At 38.2% G+C, this 26,743-nt stretch overlaps 1 protein-coding gene across 1 annotated transcript; it reads left to right on the forward strand.

The window, feature by feature from the left end:
* Positions 1-7,025: 7,025 nt before the first annotated feature.
* On the forward strand, positions 7,026-9,165 carry LOC129640070 (non-histone chromosomal protein HMG-14-like). The gene is made up of 2 exons (XM_055565324.1): positions 7,026-7,042; positions 8,865-9,165. The coding sequence occupies exons 1-2, from the start codon at positions 7,026-7,028 to the stop codon at positions 9,163-9,165; spliced, it is 318 nt and encodes a 105-aa protein (XP_055421299.1).
* The last annotated feature ends 17,578 nt before the right edge of the window (positions 9,166-26,743 follow it).

Here is a 26,743-nt window from a genome sequence, read left to right on the forward strand (position 1 = left end):
TGGCACGTTGCTTCTATGGCAGTCTTAATTTCCTCCACAAGCATTTCCAGTTGCAAATTTCCTCACTCCAGCTCCCTCAGGCTGTCTCCTTGCCTTCAGCAGCAGTATTCTCCCCAGGTTCACTCTCCAATCACCATGTTCCAACATCCAGCCTCCATGCCGACCGAGGGACATGTGTCCCAGGTTGGGACATGCAGGGTTGTGGTGCAAACCATCTGTATAGGTTTCACTCTGTCCTGCCTGTTTCATTCTCCTCCTGTTTAATTCTCCTTCGACAGCCTCAGATGCCCTTCTTCTGTCCCAACTAGTATCCTGTGGGTGAGGGGGTTTCCCTGGATTTGAGAACCTCTCTGCTCTTTTAGCTTCATCCCCTAGGAGTGCAGGTCCCCTCCTGCTTTCTTTCCTCTTCTTTTCCCCTTCTTTCTTTCATCTTACCCAGTTGGTATCTGAGGTCTTCTGCTAGAGTTCAGCTGGTGCTCTGTGTGAATCACTCCATCTGTAGATGTATTCTTGGTGCATTTGTGGAGAGAGATTAATTTCATGTTCTTCTATTCCTCCACCATTTCTTGCTTTCTCCTAGGAATTTGTATTGTTTGCAAACATCTTGAGTGATTCTCATGCAAGTAATCCTTAGACAATAGTATGATGAACACTAGCTTAAGCTATTGATAACACTAGGATTGGTCTGTGAAAAATTTGCCATTGGTAGCATTCTTTCTATAGCTACTGAACTTCTGTTTCTCACCAATGTGCTTTACTATAATGAGGCAATACAAAATTATGAATGAGTGCTAATACTGAAATCAAAATAACCTGTGTGACCATTTCTGTTGTGTGATCTTGAGTATATTACCTTCCTTAGCCTCACTTTTCTAGTAAGCAAATTGTAAAGAGAATACTATAATCTTGCATTACTGGGGACTATTGTAAAGGTTAAATGCATGTAGAACAATTAGCATAGTGCCTTGCACAGGAAATCATGTGTGGCATTGTTAGTTGTTACTGTTATTATAATAATTTAGCATCAGTCTTACTGGTAGATGGATTACCATGTAGATGAGTGGGAGAACAAGGAAACCCCCCATATTGTTTTCCTGTAAACCTAGAAAATGGGACTTAGTTATCCCATTGCACGTAAAGGAGATAATACTATCCACAACATGAGACATCTGTCTATGTGATTCATGCAGTCAAGAAGGGAGCTTTTCCCAATCTTGCTTCCTTATATGAATCCTATTGTAACAGAAACCATTCCTATCCTTATGTTATCATTGCACTTTAAAAAACTATACAATAAAATATATGTCCAAAAATAAACTGAAACTATGTATATATAAGATTGTGGATAATGAGAGACAAACTTCTCATTGTCAGAGAAAGAAGTTACAAATAGGAAAAGGCAGAGGGCTAGAATGAAACCTGTTGTGTTGAACTGGAATTGGAGATGAAAGCCAAAGACATGAGTATGAACTCATATCTTGTTTAATGTGTATGGGAAGGATAGATACCCAAATGACTATAGATCTGTGAGCCAAGAAGCACCTAGAAGTAGTGAACCCCAGTAACAATGAGTACACCTAGTTTACAGACCTTGATTTCTAATTACCATTCTCTAATGAAAGGAACCAGGACTACATGGAGAAATTCCTGATTCTTGGTCTAGGGCAGTGAATATAAAAGATTAGTGTGGAGAATCTTGTTGTCCCAGAAAGGAAGGAAGTGTTCAATAAACAAAGAGGGTATGTCATAGGTACAGAGCAGCCAGCCTGAAGGAGATTCCCAATGGCCAAAACTAAAGTAATCTGACCAACAAAATAAATAATGATACTATTGGATTATAGCCCATTGAATAAAATATTCCTCTGTCCATACTTATGTAAATAAGTGATTGGATAAATAATTAAAAGAGAAAGAAGAAATACCTCTTTCTTTGAGAAGAATTTCAATCAATACATGTAGAAGAAATGAGGGGAAAAAAATTTTTTTAAGTCACCATTAGGCAAATATCACAGTAAATAACTGTTGCAAGCAAAAATCTTAGATGGATGTTAAACTCTTTGGGCAAAATCATGATGAGAAACAATCTCTATAATTTCAAAGATCCTCTCCCACAAGATGTATATTAGATAGAAGAGGGGGGCTTAGTAACTAATACAGGGTAGAAATCTGTCAGACCAAATGATCAAAATTAGCATGAGCTGTATACGATATTTTATGATGAATTGAAAAGGGTATGTCACCTCTGTGGTGTTCATACAGAAATACACAATCTCAATCTAATCATGACCAGGTCATGAAAGATGGAAAGACAGAGAAACTGTCACAGACCAGAGTAGACACAGAAGACAGGACAACTAGGTGAAATGTGGGATCCTCCTGGAGAAGAAAGTGTATTCCTAATAAAAGTTGGTAGAATTCTTAAAAGGTCGGTAGATTAATATTGGACCTTTTAATTAATTAAAAGGTCCATAGATTAATATTGGACTTTTTAATTTATTGTACAATAAATTAATATTTATTGTACAATAAATAGTATCATTTCAAGTTAATTTTTAGTTTGTCTAAACAAAAATCTTCCATTCAATAAAACTAGAATCTTTTGGTTTCCTATGTGAATATTTTACATTCAGGTTCAGCAAATATATTTCTCCCCTTACAGCACATCACAATTTTCCAAAACAGATTAATTTAGCAGGGGATTATTTTCAAGGACTGTTGATTAAAAATTCTCAAGTGAATAAAACTTAATCTATAAAATTGATTTGGTTCCAATAGTATTTTTCTTGGGTGGTATATTGTAAATTGACAACTTTAACATCACTAAAAATCATAACATAAAATATACTATCACTATGATTGTGATCTTATGTTTAAAATGTTTAATAGTACGCCACTCATAAACCAAGATAATATTTCACAGTCTAGAGACATGTTGTATTGTGATTATAATTTTTTTTTGACCATGTCATGTGGCTTATGGGGTCTTTTTAGTAACCTAATCAGGAATTGAAATTGGGCCATTGGGAATGACAGTGCAGAGTCCTAACCATTGACTATGCTGTGCTTGGTCGGTCAGTCATGTCTGACTCTTTGAGACCCCATGGACTATAGCCCACCAATCTCCTTTGTCCATTGAGAGCCAGGCAATACCCGGATTATACTTTTAAATTTATTTGAATCTTTATGGTATCAAATCTACTAAGGAATGAATTGTTTATGTCCCAGGGGAAGAATTTGTTTATTATCTACTTAAGTAGAGAGTCGGAGAAGGCAATGGCACCCCACTCCAGTACTTTTGCCTGGAAAATCCCATGGACGGTGGAGCCTGGTAGGCTCCAGTCCATGGGGCCACTAAGAGTTGGGCACGACTGAGCGACTTCACTTTCCCTTTTCACTTTCATGCATTGGAGAAGGAAATGCAACCCACTCCAGTATTCTTGCCTGGAGAATCCCATGGACAGAGGAGCCTAGTGGGCTGCCATCTATGGGGTCGCACAGAGTCGGACACGACTGAAGCGACTTAGCAGCAGCAGCAGCAAGTAGAGAGTAAAGATTTAGAAAGCAAATTTCTAATCTTCAAATGTCTGCCATCTGAGGCTGTGAGATTTCTACTGCAGGGTATTTTTATTTATTAGTGTGGTCCAGAAATATTGGTATCATTGACTACTGGTCTCAGGAATCATGTAAAAATTGCTGGTAAAACCAGTGCCAGTCCTGTGGGAAGCTATTAATGCCAATAATGTGTAACCAGTGATCTTTGAATATATTCAAAGTTGGTTCACAAAACATATATACCCTAATGTGTGGTCAGAAATTAGAAACAAATGAAACTTGGAGAAAAACTTTTGTAAACTATGCCAAAATAGTTACCTGCTCTCTCATGTTCAAAACAAGTGTGCTGAATCAGTTACATGTTAAAAACATTGGTGAATAATTACTGAATTAAATTTAATTTACCTTAAATCAGTTAAACTAACAAATTGCCTGTTCAACAATCATTTCAAAACCCCAAAAGTAAAGAAAATGGAAATGTAAAATATTACTTTTTTCCAGAATAATTTTCTCCTACAGCCAAGTAGGGTACCAGCTGGTTAAGATCACCAATTGAACTAGTTAATTGGAGCAGTGAATGGGACATATAAATGTTGCCATTGGGATTACAATTGAGAAATCAGGAAAATCTGTCACTTTCTCCTTTCTGAACTTTTTCTTCTCTTGGCTATAACCCTTTTTCACTCTCCTCCTCTATTACCTACAAATCAGCTTCCAAGTGCTTATTCATAACCCCCTTTTGCCAGCAGAAGATGCCCTTGACGTTTTTCATGTTTCTAAGAACTTGCCTGGCACATAGCAGACACTATAAGTGTTTTGCTGAATGAATTAACAGGTATTAGAGCATTAGAAGTTTAATAGAGGAAGATGTTTTGGGGAAAATGGTGCTTTGTCACTGTACACTGAAATCATACCATAAAGGATCTTCCTTCTTCTTACTTATTAGTAGTTTTTAAAATCAGAAGAAACATAAGTGGATTTTCAATTTCAAATGGTAAGTTTTCTTTCACATCATAAATTAGATCAGACATAGATTTGTGGAGGGAAAAGGTATATTGCTGATTTTTGTTTTTGGGTCTGTTGACTGGAAGAAAAAAAAAAACAGAAACACAATCTAAAAGCTAAGAAATATGTTTTATCTGGGGAATTAGTGAGGACTATAACCTGGTATATAGTCACTCAGTTAGCTCTGAGAAACTGTTCTAAAGATATAATAAAAGGGTACCACCAGAGGATTAGCTGGGAGTCCCAGGTCAGCATCTCTGTGGAAAGGGGCTCAGACTCCTTAGCACTCACTGGGGTTTTGGATTCAGGACAACATGGGGTCATGTCCATGCTGACTGGGGCTGAATTTCCTAATGACACATGTGACACTAGGAGGAAAATGTCATCCACAACACAGAAGACATTGTCTCTTAATATAACCTTTCCACAGTGCCTGTAAATTACATGTGGACTCTAAGTGAACTGAATCTGGATTGGCTTTTAGTGTTGTGTGTTAAAACTCATCACCAGACCAAAGTCGTGTAGACCTTTCATTGCTTTCTTCTAAAATTTCTATATCTTTTCTTTGCTTCTATGTTGTTCTGTGTGTTTTTTTCTTTTTTAAAAAATACATTTTTCCTTCTTTTTTTTGTTATCATTGCTTTATTCATCACTTGGGACTCTGCTTTGGTTTTGTTTTGTTAGTTTTTTTCTAATTGTTTGATTTCAATTTTGGTTTCATTCGTCTGCTTGTTCTCTTGTTTTTTTCTTTGGTTCTATTTTTAATTCTTTTCTGTGTGAGGGTGTATGTTTCTCTGTTTTTGTTTCTGTTTGATTTTACTTCTACCATTTGTCTGGGGGTTCATTTGTCACTTTTTAAAAAAAATCCCCTTTTTTTGCCAAGAGGAGTGGCTTACAAGGTCTTTGTTCCCCAAACAGAAGTCAGGTCTGTGCCTCAGGGGTGGGAGCACAAAGTCCAGGATGCTGGACTACCAAAGAATTCCTGGCCCCAGAGAATATTAGTCAACAAGAGATCTCAGGGAAACCTCCATCCAAATCCAAGATCTGACTCCACCCAATTGGCTGTAGCACCCACCACTGGATGTCACATGCCAAAAAACAAGTAAGACAGGAACACAAACCTACCCATCAGCAGACAGGCTGCTTAAAAGAGTACTAAGCCCAGAGATATCCCAAAACACACCACCTGAAATGATCCTCCCATCACAGGGAAAAGACTCTGTTCCACCACCCAGAATGCAGGTATCAGTCCTTCCCACCATGAAGCCTACACAGGCTTCTGGAGTAACCTTACCCACCAGGGCAGAGATCAGATAAACACTGTAAGATAGACAAAATGAGAAAACAGAAAAATATCTTGCAGACAAAGTAGAAAAGTAAAAATATACAAGACCAAATAAACGAAGAGGAAACATGCAATCTATCTGGAAAAAAAAAAAATTCAGAGTAATGATAGTAAAAATGATTCAAAATATTGACAATAGAATGGATAATATATAAGAAATGATTAACAAGGACCTAGAAGAACTAAATAACAAACTGTGATGAACAACACAATAACAGAAATTTAAAATACACTGGAAAGAATCAAGGGCTTCCTTGGTAGTTCAGCTGGTAAAAAATCCACCTGCAATGCGGGAGACCTGAGTTCAATCCCTGGGTTGGGAAGGTCCCCTAGAGGAGGGCATGCCACCCACTCCAATATTCTTGCCTGGAGAATCCGCATGCACAGAGGAGCCTGGTGGGCTACAGTCCATGGGGTCATGAAGAGTCAGGTATGACTGAGCAACTAAGCACAGCACAGCAGAGAAGGAATCAATAGCAGCCTAATAGAGAGAAGAATGGAGAAGTGAGCTGGAAGATAAAATGGTGGTAATAACTGTTGAAGAGCAGAATAGAGAAAAAGAATGCAAAGAATTGAGGACAGACTCAGAGACCTCTGGGACACACTTAACACACCAACATCTGAAATGTAGGAGTCACAAAAGAAGAGAAAGAATCTAAGAAAATATTTGAAGATATTAGTCACCCAAGTCTAGGAAGTGAAGAGAGTACCATACAGGATACACAAAAAAAACATGCCAAAACACATATTAATCAAATTAACAAAAATTAAACACAGAGAAAAATATTAAAAGCAACAAGGGAAAAGCAACAAATAACATACAAGAGAGCTCCCACAAAGTTAAGGGCTCGTCTTTCAGCAGAAGCTCTGCAGGCCACAAGGGAGAGGCAGAATATATTTAAGGTAATGGAAGGGGAAAATCTACAACCAAGAATACTCAGCAAGGATCTCATTTAGTTTCAATGAAGAAATCACTAACCTTACAGAGAAGCAAAAGTTAAGAGAATTCAGTACCACCAAACCAGCTTTACAAAAAATGCTAAAAGAACTTCTCTAGGCAGGAAATACCAGAGAAGGAAATGCTTTAAAAAAAAAAAAAAAAAAAAAAAAACAGGATCTGAAGATGGCCGGCTTTGAAAGGTGATAGAATCACTCTTGGTCTCGTTTTTCTGGGTCTGGCATCTGAGAGGTTCTGATGGAGTAAAGGTACTTCTTTCTGCTACTCCCTTGAGATCTCTTGAGGGCAGGTCTAGATATCCAGGAATTGGAGACACTGAAACTGAGTGATGGTGCAAGTGACTGCTCAAGGGGCAGCAGAGCCGGATCCAGAGTCATCTTCTAGCCCTCATTTAGGTTGAACTTAGTTTCAGTCAAGTGCTTAGGTTTGTGCCTTGTACAAATTTCAGATCAAGTCGGTGGAGTAGGAAGATCCTGCACTCACTTTCTCTCAGGGACATAACAAAACTACAACCACATATAGAACCACTGTCTCTGAGAACTGACCCAAAGACTAGCACAACAGATTTTATACAACTAAGGGTATAAGGGAAAGGCCACACTGAGAAAAGTAGGAGGTACAGAGTCCTGGTCTGGTGAGAACCGTCCCCTCCCCCACATACATTCCTGTGGGGCAACCCACAAAGAGGAGAGATATCACAACTGCAGAGGTACCCCCTGAGGAGCAGGGGTTCAACTCCCATATCAGACTGGGGGACCTGCACTGGGAAGCTGAGCCTCCATAAGAGCTAGCTTTGAAAACCAGCAGGACTTCTGGGGGAGCCTAGGGGCTGTGGGAAAGGCAAAAGACTCCACTCTTAAAAGACTCATGTAGAAACTCACTCACTCCAAAGCCCATTACATAGGGAGCAGCTTGAAAAGCACCTGAGCCATACAAGAAGGAGAGTCATTGAGTAATTTCAGGGCTTGCAACAGAGGGGCAGGGGTCCAGTGGAACTTTCCAGATGGAAGTACTGGCAGACATCATTTGTTTTTACTTTCTTTCCACGTAGTTGGCCTGGTGCTGGTGAGCACCATTTATATGAGTTTCCATCAGCCTAAATAATATTGATATTGCCCTGCCCCTGCTTTCCCCTGAGAACTCAAGAGGCCAGGCCTATGCACCAACACCCCCTCCCTGCAGCAGTTTCAGCCAGATCCTGTAGACATTTGGACCTGGAGCCAGCTCAACCTACTAAGGCCACCTGCAGTGGCCACATCTAAGTCTGCCTGGGGACCAACCTCACCCTGCAGAACACCTGCAACAACTGCTGTCCACCCATCACAGGAGGGCACATGCAGCCCACAGAGGGGATACCCCTGGGATGCCTGGCTTTGTTAACCAGGGGATATTGTGCCACTGGACCCTATAGGACACCTCCTACATAAGTCCATTCTTTTAAGGCGGGGTGACAAATGAAGCTGATATATGTAGAAACAAACGAGTTAGGCAAAATGAAGAAACTACAGAATATCTTTCAAACACGAGGAGATATCAGAAAAATAACTAAATGAAGAGGAGATAAGAGATTTATCAGATAAAGAATTCAGAGTAACACTCGTAAAGGTGTTCATCAGAATCAGACTCAATAGAAAACTGGATGAATTCGATGAGAGAATCAATGAAAGTCTAGGTGAATTGTAAGCCTCCTTCAGCAAAGGGCTAGAAACTACAAAAAAGAAAGATTTATAATTTTTGAGTTCATTTACTGAAACAAAAAATACACTAGTGGAAACCAGCAGGAGGTCAGAGAATGCAAAAAAACAAACTGGTGATCTGGGGACAAGGGTAGTAAAAGTCACTCAATCGGAATAGCAGAAAGGAAAGAGAATAAAACAGTAAGAAGCAAGAATAGGTCCCATGAGGGGTTCAGATGCTTAGGCAAGGGAAAGAGCAGCCATAGTCAGGCAGACCAGCTTCCAGACTCCTCTCCACACTCCCAGCACGTGCCAACTCTACTGCCAGGGTGCCCCAGAGGAAGGTCAGCTCTGCATCGGGAGTTGGGGAGGTGCCCAAGAGGAAAGCTGGGAGGTTGTCAACTAAATCTACTCCTGTCAAAATGGAAACAAAGCCAAAGAAGGTGGCAGGAAAGGATAAATCTTCAGATAGAAAAGTGCAAACAAAAGGGGAAAAGGGAGCAATGGGAAAACAGGTGGAAGTGGCCAACCAAGAGACTGAAGATTTACTTGCATCAAATGGAGAGAATGAAAACAAGAAGAGCCCAGCCTCTGATGGAGCAGGAAAGAAAGAAGTTATGTGTGATTAATATCACACCCAAGTCTATCAGGGGGTCCCTGTCTACCTTTTCGTACAATCCAGAGGAATATTTTTATCAATTATTTTGTGAATGCAAATTTTTTTAGTAGCTCTAGTAGTATTTTTAAGAAGGTGGAAATCCTACCTCATCCATTTAAAGTGCAAGTGCTTTTTTTAATTTAACTGGAATCAGTAGTGCAAAAAAAAAAATCCTAAAACAATTATGAAAATGGTAATAGGATTATGCATATAAATAATTATTTAAATGTATATGGATTAAATGGTCCAATCAAAAGACACAGACTGGATGAATGGATACAAAGACAAGATATGTATATATGATATCTACAAGAGGCTCACATCAGACCTAAGGACACTTAAGAATGAAAGTGAGGGGATGAAAAGAGCTATTCCACACAAATGGAAATCAAAAGAAAGCCAGAGTATCAATACTCACGTCAGGCAAAGTAGACTTTATAATAAATAATATATTACAAGAAACAAGAAGGACACTACATAATACCCAAGGGATTATTCCAAGAAAAAGACATAACAATTTTAAATATTTTATGGAGCACCTCAATACATAAAGTGAAAGTGAAAGTGGAAGTCACTCAGTTGTGTCCAACTCTTTGCAACCCAATGCACTATACAGTCCATGGAGTTCTCCAGGCCAGAATACTGGAATAGGTAACCTTTCCCTTCTCCAGGGGAACTTCCCAACTCAGGTTTTGAACCCAGGTCTCCTGCATTGCAGGTGGATTCTTTACCAGCTGAGCCACCAGGGAAGCCCACAATACATAAGGTAAATGCTAATAACCGTAACATGGGAAATCGACAGTAACACCATAATAGTGGAGAATTTAACATCCCATTTACACCAATGGACAGATAATCCAGACAGAAAATTTATAAAGAAACATGATCCTTAAACAACATGTTAGCACAGATGGAATTAGTTGATACATACAGGACATTCCATCCAAAAGTAGCAGAATACACTTTCTTTTCAAGTACACATAAAACATTCTTCAGAAGAGATCAATTTTGGGTTGAAAATCAAGTCTCAGTAATTTTTTAAAAGTTGAAATCATATCAGGCATCTTTTCCAACAACAACACCATGAGACTAGATATCAATTACAAGAAAAACAACTGTAAAGAACAAACACATGGAGTTTAAACAGTATGCTGCTACATAACCAAGAGATAACTAAAGAACTCAAAGAGGAAATTAAAAAAATACCTAGAAACAGATGATAACAAAAGCACAAAACCTATGGGATTTAACATAAGTAGCTTCATGGGGAAGCTAGCAGCAATAAAATCTTACCTCAAAAACAAGAAAGATCTCAAATAACAAAGTAACCTTTCACCTAAAGCAATTAGAAAAACAAGAACAACAACAACAAAAAAAAACCCAAAGCTAGTAGAAGGAAAGAAACCATAAAGATCAAAGCAAAAATAAAACAATAGCAAAGATCAATAAAACTAAAAGCTGGTTCTTTGAGAAGATAAAATAGATAAACCATTAGCATGACTCATCACAAAAAAAAGGGGGTAGAATTCATATCAACAAAATTAGAAATGGAAAAACAGAAGTTACAGTGTATACCACAGGAATATAAAGGATCATAAAACACTACTGCAAGCAAATATATGCCAATAAAATGCACAACCTGGAAGAAATGGACAAATTCTGAGAAAAGTATTGATACAACCTTTCAAGACTGAACAAGGAAGAAACAGAAAATATGAACAGACCAATCATAAGCACTGACATTGAAACTGTGATTAGAAAACCTCCAACAACAAAAAGCCCAGGGCCAGATAGCTTCACAGGCGAATGCTTTAAACAGTCACAGAAGAAATAACACTTAGCCTTCTCAAACTCTTTCCAAAAACTGAATTGGGAGAAAACCTTCCAAAACACAATCTACAAGGCCTGATACAAAAAGCGGATTTGTCTGATACAAAAAGCAGACAAAAATTTTCAAAAAAAAAGTGCCAGAGTCCAGCTCGGGCAGCCAGGGAATCAGCCTGAAGGGGTGAGGGGTGTTGGCAGATGATGATGTAGCCTCTGACTCATAGTACGGAACTACATGTTTATTTCAAGTTTCAGGTTCTCTTTTATACTTTGACAAAAGCATTAGGTCAGAGGTTTGACATTTTTAGTTTTCCCCTCCCAGATTTGTTGTCTCCAGAAATCATTGTTTTCCTTCAAACAGAGTAACTGCTTCAGTGATTCTCTTAGAATCGGCTTTACTATCTATTATCTACTTTTTCTTATGTGTCCTATACTTAACTTGTGATTACATTGTAACTCATGCTACATTCCTCAGTTTATTTATTATCTTTCTAAATCCTGTTTGCCCCTAGCATCTTAAGATCACTATCTCCTAAAAAGTCTTCTAGCTATTCTTAATTATTCCTAAACTCAGCAAACTTCTTTGGCCATAAATATTTCCCTCACAAACAGGTCTCAGATAACAATCCTTCCCATGGCTTTAAGCTTCAGCCTACGTGCTCATCCTGGGACATTCTTTGTAAAGATCCTTGAACAAATGTCAAAGGTTATTTTATAGATTATTTTCTGGGCACAACTGCAAAAGGCTTTGTGATTTCTCATGCTTCTCTCAAGAATAATAAGCACCTTAACATTCTTTCCAGCCAAATCAACTGAAGAAAGGAAAGAACAAGTCAGAATCACAAAACCTATCTCTTTCATCCCAGGACCTTGCCTGCGGGGTGAGGAGAGGGGGTTAGGGGCTGTGCCTCCATTTTGTCAGTAATGCCTAATGTGGCTCCCAACAAAAAAGGAAAATTGCAGGTCAATATCATTTATGAAAATATGCAAAAATCTTCAACAAAATACTAGCAAACAGAATCCAATAAAACATTAAAGGGTTTTGGCATGAGGTGGCCAAAGTACTGGAGTTTCAGCTTTAGCATCATTGCTTCCAAAGAAATCCCAGGGCTGATCTCCTTCAGAATGGACCAGTTGGATCTCCTTGCCGTCCAAGGGACCCTCAAGAGTCTTCTCCAACACCACAGTTCAAAGGCATCAATTCTTTGGCACTCAGCTTTCTTCACAGTCCAACTCTCACATCCATACATGACCACAGGAGAAACCATAGCCTTGACTAGACGGACCTTTGTTAGCAAAGTAATGTCTATGCTTTTGAATATGCTATCTAGGTTGGTCATAACTTTCCTTCCAAGGAGTAAGCATCTTTCAATTTCATGCCTGCAATCACCATCTGCAGTGATTTTAGAGCCCAGAAAAATAAAGTCTGACACTGTTTCCACTGTTTCCCATCTTTTTCCCATGAAGTGATGGGACTTGATGCCATGATCTTGGTTTTCTGAATGTTGAGCTTTAAGTCAACTTTTTCACTCTCCACTTTCACTTTCATTAAGAGGCTTTTTAGTTCCTCTTCACTTTCTGCCATAAGGGTGGTGTCATCTGCATATCTGAGGTTATTGATATTTTTCCCGGCAGTCTTGATGCTAGCTTGTGCTTCTTCCAGCCCAGCATTTCTCATGATGTACTCTGCATATAAGTTAAATAAACAGGGTGACAATATACAGCCTTGACGTACTTCTTTTCCTATTTGGAACCATTCTGTTGTTCCATGTCCAGTTCTAACTGTTGCTTCCTGACCTGCATACAGATTTCTCAAGAGGCAGGTCAGGTGGTCTGGTATTCCCATCTCTTGAAGAATTTTCCACCATTTATTGTGACCCACACAGTCAAAGGCTTTGGCATAGTCAATAAAGCAGAAATAGATGTTTTTTTGGAACTCTCTTGCTTTTTTGATGATCTAGTGGATGTTGGCAATTTGATCTCTGGTTCCTCTGTCTTTTCTAAATCCAGCTTGAACATCTGGAAGTTCATGGTTCATGTATTGCTGAAGCCTGGATTGGAGAATTTTGAGCATTACTTTACTAGCGTGTGAGATGAGTGCAATTGTATGATAGCTTGAGCATTCTTTGGCATTGCCTTTCTTTGGGATTGGAATGAAAACTGACCTTTTCCAGTCCTGTGGCCACTGCTGAGTTTTCCAAATTTGCTGGCATATTGAGTGCAGCACTTTCACAGCATCATCTTTCAGGATTTGGAATAGATCAACTGGATTTCCATCACCTCCAATAGCTTTGTTCATAGTGATGCTTTCTAAGGCCCACTTGACTTCACATTGCAGGATGTCTGGCTCTAGGTGAGTGATCACACCATCGTGATTATCTGGGTCGTGAAGATCTTTTTTGTACCATTCTTCTGTGTATTCTTGCCACCTCTTCTTAATACTTTCTGCTTCTGTTAGGTCCATACCATTTCTGTCCTTTATCGAGCCCATCTTTGCATGAAGTGTTCCCTTGGTATCTCTAATTTTCTTGAAAAGATCTCTAGTCTTTCCCATTCTATTGTTTTCCTCTATTTCTTTGCATTGATCGCTGAAGAAGGCTTTCTTATCTCTTCTTGCTCTTCTTTGGAACTCTGCATTCAGATGCTTATAACTTTCCTTTTCTCCTTTGCTTTTCGCTTCTCTTCTTTTCACAGCTATAGGGCTACATTAATTGAGACAGTATGGTACTGGCAGAAAAAACAGAAATACAGATCAATGAAACAGGATAGAAAGCCCACAGATAATCCCATGCACCTCTGCTCACCTTATTTTTAACAAATGATGCAAGAATATACAATGGAGAAAAGAAAGCCTCTTCAATAAGTGGTGCTGGGAAAACTGGAAAGCTGCATGTTAAAGAATGAAAGTAGAACACTTCCTAACACCATGCAGAAAAGTAAACTCAAAGTGAATTAAAGACCTATATGTAAGTCCAGACACTACAAAACTCATAGGCAGAGCACTCTTTGACATAAATCATAGCAAGATCTTTTGTGACCCACCTCCAAGAGTAATGAAAATAAAAACAAAACAAAACAAAAAAGAAATGAGACCTAATTTTAAAAGCTTTTGCACTGCAAAAGAAAACATAAACAAGATGAAAAGATAACTCTCATAATGGGAGAAAATATTTGCAAATGAAATAACTGACAAAGGATCAATCTACAAAAATACAAGCAGCTCATGTTCATGCAGCTCAATATAAAAAGCAATTCAATCAAAAGATGGGCAGAAGACCTAAACCAATATTTCTCCAAAGAAGACATACCAATGGCCAAAAAACACATGAAATGATGCTCAATATCACTCATTATTAGAGAAATGCAAATCAAATCTATAAGGTATCACCTCACACTGGTCAGAATGGCCATCATCAAAAAATCTACGAACGTTAAATGCTAGAGAGGGTATGGAGAAAAGGGAACCCTATTTCCTAATTGGTGTGAATGTAAATTGAAACAATCACTATGGGGAACAGTATGGAGCTTCCTTAAAAAACTAAAACTAGAACTACCAAGTGACCCAGCAATCCCACTACTGGGCATATACCTTGAGAAAATCATAACTCAAAAAGACACTTGTACCCCAATGTTTATTGCAACATTATTTACAACAATCAGAACATGGAAGCAACTTAAATGTTCGATGACAGATGAATCAAAAAAGAAATATGATATGTATATACAATAGAATATTACTCAGTCATAAAAAGGGAAAAAATTGGGTCATTTGTTGTGATATGGATGAACCTAGATTCAGTCATACAGGATGAAGTTAGTCAAAAAGTTAAAAACAAGCATCATATATTAATGCATATATATGGAATCTAGAAAAATGGTACTGGTGAACCTAGTTGCAGCACATGAAAGAGATGTAGATGTAGGCAACAGTTTCATGGACACAGGGCAAGAATGAGAGAGTGGAATGAATTGAGAGAATATCATTGACAAGAATGAGAGAGTGGAATGAATTGAGAGAATATCACTGACGTATATGCACTTACCTGTGAAAAATAGATAGCTAGTAGAAGCTATATAGCACAAGAAGCTCAGCTCAGTGCTCTGTGATGACCTAGAGGGGTAAGATGGGAGCCATGGGAGGGAGGCTCAACAGGAAGGGGATATATGTAGACATACAGCTGATTCATGTAGGTATACGGCAGAAACTAATACAACATTGTAAAGCAATTACACTCCAACTTAAAAAAAAAAAAAGAAAAGCTTTATAGTTTTGTAATTAAAAAAAAAATAAGAGGTAATGGAGAAGTCAAGATGTGTGTGTGTGTGTGTGTGTGTGTGTGTATACATGCATATATATGTTTCATCTTGCAGAAAAAAAACATGTAGTTGAACATCAAAAGATTACTGCTAATCACAAAAAACAGACCTCTTAAGTTAATGATTTTACTGTTTTTCTGTACATGGGAAGATGTAACAATCTGGGTTCATTGAACTTATTCCTTTGACATGCATCTTAACTATTTAGGACCAGTATCCTACTTTTCTTCATCCTGTATTCCTCTCAGGCTGCATTGCAAGGGGTGGCTGCTGTGGCTGATGGCTTTATGGTCACAATATTCTTTGTTTACTGAAACGGCAGGTACCATTCTGTGTCCACAGGTCACATGTAAATAAAACTCATTTTTGAAGAGTGGAGACATGTTAACAAATATTGACACTTCTTCATAGTCTCAAAGCTTATTTGTTGCTATATTGATTCCACTGGCTTAGTTTATTGTTTTTCTGACCTGAATCAAGACAGTGCAAGACCCGAATCCATCTGACAAATGTGTCAGTTATAGCAGGAATTGCAATTTCCAACTTTCAGGGGAAATCACACCTTGTTGTAATGACTAAAGCAATGGAAAAAAAAAAAAAAAAAGAACAGACAGACTTGAGGTGCCTAGGGAAATAGCAGTATGAGGTCAATGACTCACACATCATAATGGAGGGGCAGTGAGTGTGAGTATCATTGATATATATTTTTTTTTTCTGTTCAGAGCTCCATTTCAAGATAAGTCACTTAAAAACAAATGAAATGGTTGAATGCAAGCCGCCTTGGATCTTAATGTACAAATGCTTCTCAAAATGCCCCAGGTCACATTAGGGGAGTTGGCAAGAGAATCTTCACATTTTGATCCCTTGAGTTCAAATTGGCTGACTTCTGGCACACATATCAAGTGAGGAAATGCTATATTCAGGGCTATTCCTCTTCTGTATTCAACCCATATGAAATCACTGGATAAGACATATCAGTAGGCAGATGCCTGAGTGGTATCATTTGGAAAATCCATTTTTTTAAATGGGAATCACAGATACCTTACCAGGTGGTGCTAATGGTAAAGAATCTACCTGCCAATGCAGGAGACATAAGAGATGCAGGTTCCATCCCTGGGTCCAGAAGATCCTCTGGAAGAGGGCCTGTCAAACCACTACAATGTATTTGCCTGAAGAATCCCATGGATAGAGGAGCTTGTTGAGCTACAGCCCATAGGGTCCCAAAGAGTCTTACATGACTGAAGTGACTCAGCACATAGAAATCTCTAAAAATGAAAAAAAAAAAAAAAGTAATACTAATAACCTAACTAGGAGTCATAAATTTTATGCAAAAGAAGTAGTTCAATTCAGTTCAGTTGCTCAGTCATGTCCAACTCTTTGTGACCCCATGGGCTGCAGCATGTCAGGCTTCTCTGTCCATCACCAACTCCCAGAGCTTACTCAAACTTATGTCAATCGAGTCAGTGATGACATCCAACCATCTCATCCTCTGTCGCCCGTTCTCTTCCTGCCTTCAGTCTTTCCCAGCATCAGGGTCTTTTCCAATGAGGCAGCTCTTTGGCCCAAGTATTGAAACTTTAATTGAGCATTAGTTCTTCCAATGAATATTCAAGGTTGATTTCTTTGAGGCTTGACTGGTTTGATCTCCTTGCAGACCAAAGGACTCTCAAGAGTTTTCTCCAGCACAATCCAAAAGCATCTATTCTTTTGTGCTCACCCTTCTTTATGGTTCAATTCTCACATCCAAACATGACTACTGGAAAAACCACTGCTCTGTCTATATGGACCTTTGTCAGCAAAGTGATGTCTCTACTTTTTAATATGCTGTTTGATTTGTCATAGCTTTTCTTCCAAGAAGCAAGCGTCTTTTAATTTCATGGCTGCAGTCACTGTCCTCAGTGATTTTGAAGCCCAAGAAAATAAAGTCTGTCACTGTTTCCACTGCTTCCCCATCTGTTTGCCATGAAGTGATGGGACCAGATGCCAGGATCTTAGCATTTTGAATGTTGAATTTTAAGCTACCTTTTTCACTCTCCTCTTTCACCTTCATCAAGAGGCTCTTCAGTTCCTCCAGGATTTCTGCCAATAGGCTGATGTCATCTGCATATCTGAGGTTTTGATATTTTTCCCAGCAACCTTGATTCCAGCTTGTGCTTCATCCAGCACAGCATTTCAAGCATGGTGTACTCTGCATGTAAGTTAAACAAGCAGAGTGACAATATACAGCCTTGACATACTCCTTTCTCAATTTGGATCCAATCCGTTGTTCCATGTCTGGTTCTAACTGTTTCTTCTTGACCTGTTTACAGGTTTCTCAGGAAGCAGGTAAAATGGTCTGGTATTTCTATCACTTTCAGAATTTTCCACAGTTTGTTTTAATCCACACAGTCAAAGGCCTTAGTGTAGTCAATGAAGCAGAAGTAGATGTTTTCCTGAAATTCCCTTGCTTTTTCTATCATCCAACGAATGTTCGCAATTTGATCTCTGGTTCCTCTGCCTTTTCTAAATCCAGTTTGTATATCTGTAAGTTCTTGATCCACATGCTGTCGAAACCTAGCTTGTAGGATTTTGAGCATTACCTTGCTAGCATGTGAAATGAGTGCAGTTGTGTGGTAGTTTGGGTATTCTTAGGCTTTGACTTTCTTTGTGATTGGAATGAAAACTGACTTTTCCAGTCCTGTGGCCACAGCTGAGTATTGCAAATTTGCTATCATATTGAGTACAGCACTTTTACAACATCATCTTTTAGGATTTAAAATAGCTCAGCTGGAATTCCATCACTTCCATTAACTTTGTTTGTAGTATTAATGCTTCCTGAGGCCCACTTGACTTCAAACTCCAGAATGTCTGGCTCTAGGTCAGTTACCACACCACAGTGTTTATCCAGGTTATTAAGACTTTTTTTGTATAGTTCTTCTGTGTATTCTTGCCACCTCTTCTTAATATCTTCTGCTTCTGTTAGGTCCATACCATTTCTGTCCTTTATTGTGTCCATCTTTGCATAAAATGTTCCCTTGGTATCTCTCATTTCTTGAATAGATCTCCAGTCTTTGCCTTTTTATTGTTTTCCTGTATTTATTTGCATTGTTCAGTTAAGAAGGCCTTCTTATCTCTCCTTTTTTGGGGAACTCTGCAGTCAGATGGATATATCTTTCCTTTTCTCCTCGGCCTTTTACTTTTCTTCTTTTCTCGGCTATTTGTAAGGCCTCCTCAGTCAACCTTTTTGCCTTTCTCCATTTATTTTTCTTGGGGATGGCTTTGACCACTGCCTCCTGTACAATGTTATGAACATCCATCCATAATTCTTCAGGCAAGAAGGAGGGGAATATATGTATACTTGTGGCTGATTCACATTTTTGTATGGCAGAAACCAGCACAACTTTTAAAACAATTATTTTGTAATTCAAAATAAACAGAGAAAGATTCGGTAACTAATTTGAGGTCACATAGTTAGGAAGTAATACTTTTGGTGTTTGAACCCATGGTTGCCTTTCTAAAGTCAGTACTCTATTATGATGGCACACTGCCTCTGTAGGCACTCAGGAGACTTGTTTTGCCTCCGTATCACTAGCTTTTGTCTCCATATCACTATGGTATCCTGGCCAAGTCACCTTGTCAACTTTAAAATGAGAGAACTGGGCTTAATGAACTCTGGTAACCTTCCAATTCATCTCTGAGGGCAATAGGTCTTGGCCCTCCTTGCCAGAGGATTGAAGGTTACTGAACTTCTACTTACTTCTCATGAACTCAGTGAAGGGCATTATATTTAGGTATCAATAAATGTTTAAAGCACATCTTTTCTTTCTGCTAAGTTACTAGGAGGGCTGGGAGGGTTTTACTACACTTTTATAAGTATGTATATGGCTTCTCTGGTGACTCAGTCAGTAAGAAATCTGCCTGCAATGAAGGAGATCTGCCTGAGTACAAGAGACCTAGGTTTGATCCTTGGGTCAAGAAGATTCCCTGGGGAAGGACATGGGAACCCACTCCAGTATTCTTGCCTGGGAAACCCCATGGACAGAGGAGACTGGCGTGCTACAGTCCATGGGATCGCAAAAGTCTGACAGGACTTAGTGACTAAACCACCATATGTGCATATAGCTTATTGAAAATGAGATTATCTATCCTATGATACCATTTTCATATAATGGCCAAGGCATTTCTTTTAGGTTCAGTATATCTTGGAAAATTATCAACAGACTGAAAATTTGTTAATCTTTTCTTTTCTTGACTGTCTCCCCAGGGAGAGACATTACTTCTCAGCAATGCCATTCTCTGAAAGAAAGTTGAAACTGCAGAAACCCATTATACCTTCTTTCTAGTTATTAAAACCTATGTATAGGCATTTAACCCTATAAGAATGCACTTCAATCCTTAATAAGTTGGATTTTTACCAACAGACAGACCAGCCAGCAAGCTATTATTCAAATCTTTCATTTGTTTCACACATCCAATCAGAGTGCTTGTTAACAGTATGTACACTAGGAACTCAACTTTACCAGGAACTGAAGGCCCTGGATCACACTGTGAAGTAAAAATCCAAGAATCTTATCCTCTGAAGGAGTTTTGATATTATCTAGTCCATTCCCCTTATCTTAACAAATGAGAAAACTGAGCTTCAGAGAGGTGTTACCAAGAGTATGGTCTTCAGAGCTTTTTCTCCCTTCACCCCGTCTTCCCATCCCCAAATATCTTCTTGTGTCTATACCTTTCCCCAACACTTTTCCTCCACCTTATATATCCAGTCCATGAATAATGATTTCTGAGGACTCCATTTCATACCTTTCCCTTCAATTTCTCCTGGCCTTCACTAACCATTCTCAGGTCAACTTTAAATGGAATATTATAAAAACTCTGTTCTTACAGTTTTTTTCTAATACCATAATGCCCTTGTGACCACTTTCTCCACTCCCCCCACCAACAAATTCTAAACTTATTGGGATTTATCCCATTTCCTCCAGGCCTTGTTCCAAAGAAAGACGTTAAAGCTAATATGAGAAAACTAATAAATGTTAATGGTGTGAACTGGTTAATATGTTACCTCTCCCAGGAATGATGCTTGCATTTTAACAGAGAATATTGAGACGAAGCTAATGAACTGGAATGACCCTTCCCTGGGAATTTCAGGCCAGACTAGTTAAGAATAAGGTTCTGAGTGGGAACCCTTTAACCTTGAATCACAAAGTAGAGCCTATCACTATACCTAAGGCTAACACTGTTACCCATGGTTAAGAATTTGTCTTTTTGGCAAAGTAATAGATAACCAATCATGTGCAAAGGGATTTGAATGTTTTTCTTTTTTAAAAGACCAGTTCTTAAAGATATTTTAAGGCAGGAACAACCCTGAAAGCAGCTTTCAAATTCAAGAAAAAAGTCATTTGTATGAGCACAAAGACCTTCAGAGGACCCTATTCCATATTAGATACAGAATCAAACTATGTTTCCTTTCATGTGTCAAGTTAGAGTTCTCCTCTGAAGCCATTTACCTAGTTTTCTTCTTTCACCTTTCAAGCTTTATTCAATACCAGTCTCTATTTTACATTCCTTACCTTCTGTTTTTATTTCTATAAACTCTCTTTGATTAGTTCCTTTCCCTGACTCATCTGTTATTTTCCATATTCTTTCTCACATTTTCCTTTTCCTCTAGCTTTCTTTCCACTATTTCTCCTGCCAGCCTTGGCATTTCAGGTACAGAGAAGCTCTTGATGATTTTTTTTTAAAACCATTCAGAGAAATTCCACCTTCCAAAGGGAAAATTTCAATTCCAGTGTCACACTCCTGGTCTCTGCGGAAAAGTAGTGAGTGGTCCTCTTAATAAAATCAGGACAGCTTAAAGATGTTACTAACTTTACTCTCTACACGTACAATATCTTTAACTTGAGTGATTTTTTTTAAATGTCAAATGTTTACATTTCACTTTCCCCCCCTGAAGATTAATTCTCATGTAATCTTGTGCTTAGTTTCAAGTCTACTATGTTCTTCAGCTACTTTTGATGTTCTATAGGCAGGTATTTGTTTTTATTATGCTAAGTGTGCTACCTCCTCACCCACGCTATTCCCACCTCAGCAAGTACTTTTTTCAAAGCACAATTATTCTACTTCTCCCTGTATCTGACATATTCTTGACTGACTCTAACCTTGCATTCCACAATTCTCAAACCTTAGTGAACATTAGAATCAGCTGAAGACCTTGATAAGCTACAAATTTCCAGTCCTCATCCACTCAGGATATCATTATTTACAGCAGGTTGGAATGGAACTGTACAACATTCATCCTATTTTCTAATTCTAATGAGAATAACTCCTGGTTACATTTTTTGAAATGTCACTGTATGGGTGATGAGATACATCAACCAAGTACTATAAAAGGCCTTGTGCAGAATCTAAAGTTTATAATCAGAAGAGTACTTAGACAAGAGTACTTAGACAAGTGGTTTTCCATGATATTTTGCTACAAGAGCCTTGTAACGTAATGAAACAATTAGCATGTGCAGGTTCTTTGACATCACTCACTTAGGCCAATGGGGAGAATTGTATCTCTTACTGTCAGTCATGAAAATTTATCTAATGGAAATGGAAGAGACTTTAGACATGTTCTAGTTCAGTAAATCATTTTATTTATAGAGAAACTATGTCCATGAAGGGGAAAGTGACTTGCAAAATAGAGTAAAATTCTGGCCAAGGACTAGAAAGCAGGTCTACTAACTCAAATTTTAATATTTGTTCTTCTAAAAACTTAGATCTCCATAAGCAAATATTATTTTTCCCTTACACATATGTCCTTTCACTGACCTATATCAATTTAGAAAAGTTCATTGGTATTGGAGATGTCCAGAAAGATTGGGATGTATTTAAGGAAGCAGAGAACCAAGAGAGATATTAAGAGCTGGAAGCATTTCAAACCCATTGCAGAGTGCTTTGAAATACAGGACTTAGGCCCTATAAAATTGACTACAACTTGAAGATCAGGAGAATACATTTTTAAATTTAAAGGCTTTTAACATTTTCCCTTCAAATTTTAAATTCTTGGAATGATCAAAGAGCTCTAGCAAAGATAAAATAAGGTAAAAATCAGTAACCACTGATATGAAGCCTTTAGAGCAAAATAATTATCTACTTTCTTATAATAAAATTAAACACAAAAGTTGATTCAATAAACGAATCTTACTAGATCACTTTTTAAAAAGTTAAATAGCATAGAGAAGCACTCTAAACCTGTGCTTAATTAGAAACTGGTGATAGTCTAAAGAAAATTTGGACTTCAGCAGACTAGCCATAAATATTTGCAGTTGTTGTTCAGTCACTCAGTCATGTCCAAGTCTTTGTGACCCCAGGGACTGCAGCACACCAGAGGACTCCTCTGCCCTTCACTACCTCCCGGAGTTTGCTCAAACTCATGCTCATTGAATCAGTATTGCCATTCAACCATCTCGTCCTCTGTCACCCCCTTCTCCTCCTGCCCTCAATCTTTCCCAGCATCAGGGTTGTTTCCAAATGAGGTGCCCCTTCACATCAGGTGGCCAAAGTCTTGGAGCTTCAACTTGAGCATCAGTCCTTCCTATGAATGTTCAGGGTTGAATTCCTTGAGGATTGACTGGTTTGATCTCCAGTCTCCAAGGGACACTCAAGAGTCTTCTCCAGCACAATTCAAAAGCATCAATTCTTTGATCTTCAGCCTTTTTTATGGCCCAAGTCTCACATCCATACATGATGTCAACTACAAATTGCCACTTACCAAGAGCATTGCCAACAACTGAACAACAAAGGTGTTTGCTATCTGCCTCTATGGAGATTGAACCCCATGCTGCTATAGCTGTTGACCTTCAACAACCCCTGAAGGAGTTCAGGGTGGAGTGAGACACTCTGTGCTCCAGGGAATCTGGCAGGACAGGTCTTTAGATAGTTGGATGTTTTTAGGCATAGATTTTATGATCTCAATCCTTACATCTCCTCATATCTAGAGAAGCACTAAATCCCTTCATAGTGAAATCAGATTCTCATGACTAACAAAAAACCTTTTGTAAAATAAGTGCTTCATAGTATTGAACCCCCACTTCACCAAAACCTTATATATTGACTGCTTATATTGAGAAACTGCTGCTTTGGAGCAGTCTCTCAGAGCTATCTGAGATGCTGCCTCCCAGGCTGCAGTCCTCATTTTGCCCCAAATAAAACTTAACTCACAACTCACAGGTTGTACATATTTTTTAAGTCAACAATGACTACTGGAAAAACCATTGCTCTGACTATACAGATCTTTGTCAGCAAAATGATGTCTCTACTTTTTAATATGCTGTCTAGGTTTGTCATAGCTTTTCTTGCAAGGAGCAAGTGTCATTTAATTTAATGGCTGCTGTCACTGTCCACAGTGATTTTGGAGCTCAAGAAAATAAAGTCTGTCTCTGTTTCCACTGTTTCCTCATCTATTTGCCATGAAGTGATGGGACCAGATGCCATGATCTTAGATTTTTTAATATTGAGTGCTGAGCCAGATTTTTCACTCTCCTCTTCCACCTTTATCAAGAGGCTCTTTAGTTCCTCTTTGCTATCTGCTGGTAGGGTGGTGTTATCTGCATATCTGAGTTTATTTATATTTCTCCTGGCAATGTTGATTGCAGGTTGTGCTTCATCCAGCCCAGCATTTCAAGGATGATGTATCTTGTGTATAAGTTAAATAAGCAAGGAGACAATACACAACCTTGGCACACTCCTTTCCTAATTTGGATTTAGTCTGTTGTTCCAGATCTGGTTCTAACTGTTGCTTCTTTTTTTAAATTTATTTTTAATTGAAAGATGATTGCTTTACAAAATTTTGTTATTTTCTGTCAAACCTCAACATGAATCAGCCATAGGTATACATACATCCCCTCCCTCTTGAGCCTCCTTCTCGTGTCCTTCCCCATCCCACCCCTCTAGGCTGATACAGAGTTCCTGAGACATACAGCAAATTCCATTGGCTATCAATTTTACATATGGTAATGTAAGTTTCCATATTACTCTCTCCATACGGCTCACCCTCTCCTCCCTGTTACCTGCATCTATAAGTCTGTTCTCTATGTCTGTGTCTCCACTGCTGCCCTGCAAATAAAATTTTTGGTACCATTCTTCTAGGTTCCTTATATATGCATTAGTATATGATATTTATCTTACTTTCTGATTTACTTCACTCTGTATAATAGGCTCTAGGATCACCACCTCATTAGAACTGACTCACATGGATTCCTTTTTAAATGCCTGAGTAATATTCCATTGTGTATATGTACCACATTTTCTTTATACATTCATCTATCGATGGACATCTGGGTTGCTTCCATGTTCTAGCTATTGTAAATAGTGCTGCAATGAACAATGGGATACATGTGTCTCTTTCAATTTTGGTTTCCTTGGAGTATATGCCAAGGAGGTGGATTGCTGGGGCATATGGTGGTTTTATTCCTAGTTTTTTAAGGAATCTCCATACCGTCTTCCATAGGGAATATATCAATTTACATTCCACAAACAGTGCAAAAGAGTTCCCTATTCTCCACACCCCCTCCAGCATTTTTTTCTTTGTAGACTTTTTGATGATGGCCATTCTGACCAGCGTGAGGTGATATCTCTTTGTGGTTTTGATTTGCATTTCTCTAATAATGAGTGATATTGAGCATCTTTTCATGTGTTTGTTAGCCATATGTATGTCTTATTTGGAGAAATGTCTGTTTGGGTCTTTTCCCCACTTTTTAATTGGGTTTTCTGTTTTTATGGTATTGAGTTGTATGAGAGGCTTGTATATTTTAGAAATTATTAACAGTTGTTTCATTAGCTATTATTTTCTCCCATTCTAAGGGTTGTCTTTTCACCTTGCTTATAGTTTCCTTTCCTGTGCAAAATCTTTTAAGTTTAATCAGGTCCCACTTGTTTACTTTTGTTTTTATTTCCATTATTCTAGGAAGTGGGTCATAGAGGATCTTGCTTTGATTTATGTCATTTTGTGTTCTGCTTATGTTTTCCTCTAAGAGTTTTACAGTTTCTGGTTTTACATTTAGGTATTTAATCCATTTTGAGTTTATCTTTGTGTATGCCATTAGGAATTGTTCTAATTTCATTCTTTTACCTGTAGCTGTCCAGTTTTCCCAGCACCATTTATTGAAGAGGCTGTCTTTGCCCCATTGTATATTCTTGCTTGCTTTTTCAAAAATAAGGTACCCATAAGTACATGGGTTTGTCTCTGGGCTTTCTAACTTGTTCCATAAGCATATATTTCTGTTTTTGTTTTTGTTTTTTTTTTTTTCCCCAGTTCCATATTGTCTTGATGACTGTAGCTTTGTAGTATAATCTGAAGTAAGGAAGGTTGATTCCTTTAGTTCCATTCTTCTTTCTCAAGACTGCTTTGGCTATTTGGTGTCTTTTGTATTTCCATATGAATTGTGAAGTTTTTTTCTAGTTCTGTGAAAACTGTCATTGGTAATTTGATAGGAATCACATTGAATATGTAAATTGCATTTGGCAGTATAGTCATTTTCAAAGTATTGATTCTTCCTACCCAGGAATGCAGAATATCTCTCCATTTGTTTATGTCATTTTTTATTTCTTCTATCCATGTCTTATAATTTTCTGAGTAGAGTTCTTTTGTCTCTGTAGGTAGGTTTATTCCTAGGCAATTTATTCTTTTTTGTTGCAATGGTGAATGGGATTGAGTCCTTAATTTCCCTCTCTGATTTTTCATTGTTAGTATATAGAAATGCAAATGATTTCTGTGTATTGATTTTGTATCCTGCAACCTTGCTAAATTCACTGATTAGCTCTATAATTTTCTGGTAGTATCTTTAGGGTTTTCTGTAAAGTATCATGTCATCTGCAGACACTGAGAGCTTTACTTCTTCTTTTCTGACCTGGATTCCTTTTATTTCTTTTTCTTCTCTGATTGCTGTAGCTAGGACTTCCAAAACTGTTTGAGTAATAGTGGTGAAAGTGAACACCCTTGACTTGTTTCTGATCTTAGGAGGAATGCTTTTAGTTTTTCACCACTGAGAATAACATTTGCTGTGGGCTTATCATATATGGCCTTTACTGTGTTGAGGTAGGTTCCTTCTAAGCCCATTTTTTGAAGTGTTTTAAGCATAAGTGGGTGCTGAATTTTTTCAAAGGCTTTTCTGCATCTGTTGAGATTATCATTATGATTTTCCTCTTTCAATTTGTTAATATGGTATGTCAGATTGATTGATTTGTATATATTGAAGAATCCTTGCATCCCTGGGATAAACCCAACTTGATCATGGTTTATGAGCTTTTTAATATGTTATTGAATTCTGTTTGCTAGAATTCTGTTTAGGATTTTTGCATCTATGTTCATCAGTGATTTTGGCCTGTAGTTTTCTTTTTTGTGTGTTGTCTTTGTCGAGTTTTGGTATCAGTGTAATGGTGGC

Source organism: Bubalus kerabau, chromosome X, assembly GCF_029407905.1.
Source record: "Bubalus kerabau isolate K-KA32 ecotype Philippines breed swamp buffalo chromosome X, PCC_UOA_SB_1v2, whole genome shotgun sequence".
Taxonomy (NCBI): Eukaryota; Metazoa; Chordata; class Mammalia; order Artiodactyla; family Bovidae; genus Bubalus; species Bubalus kerabau.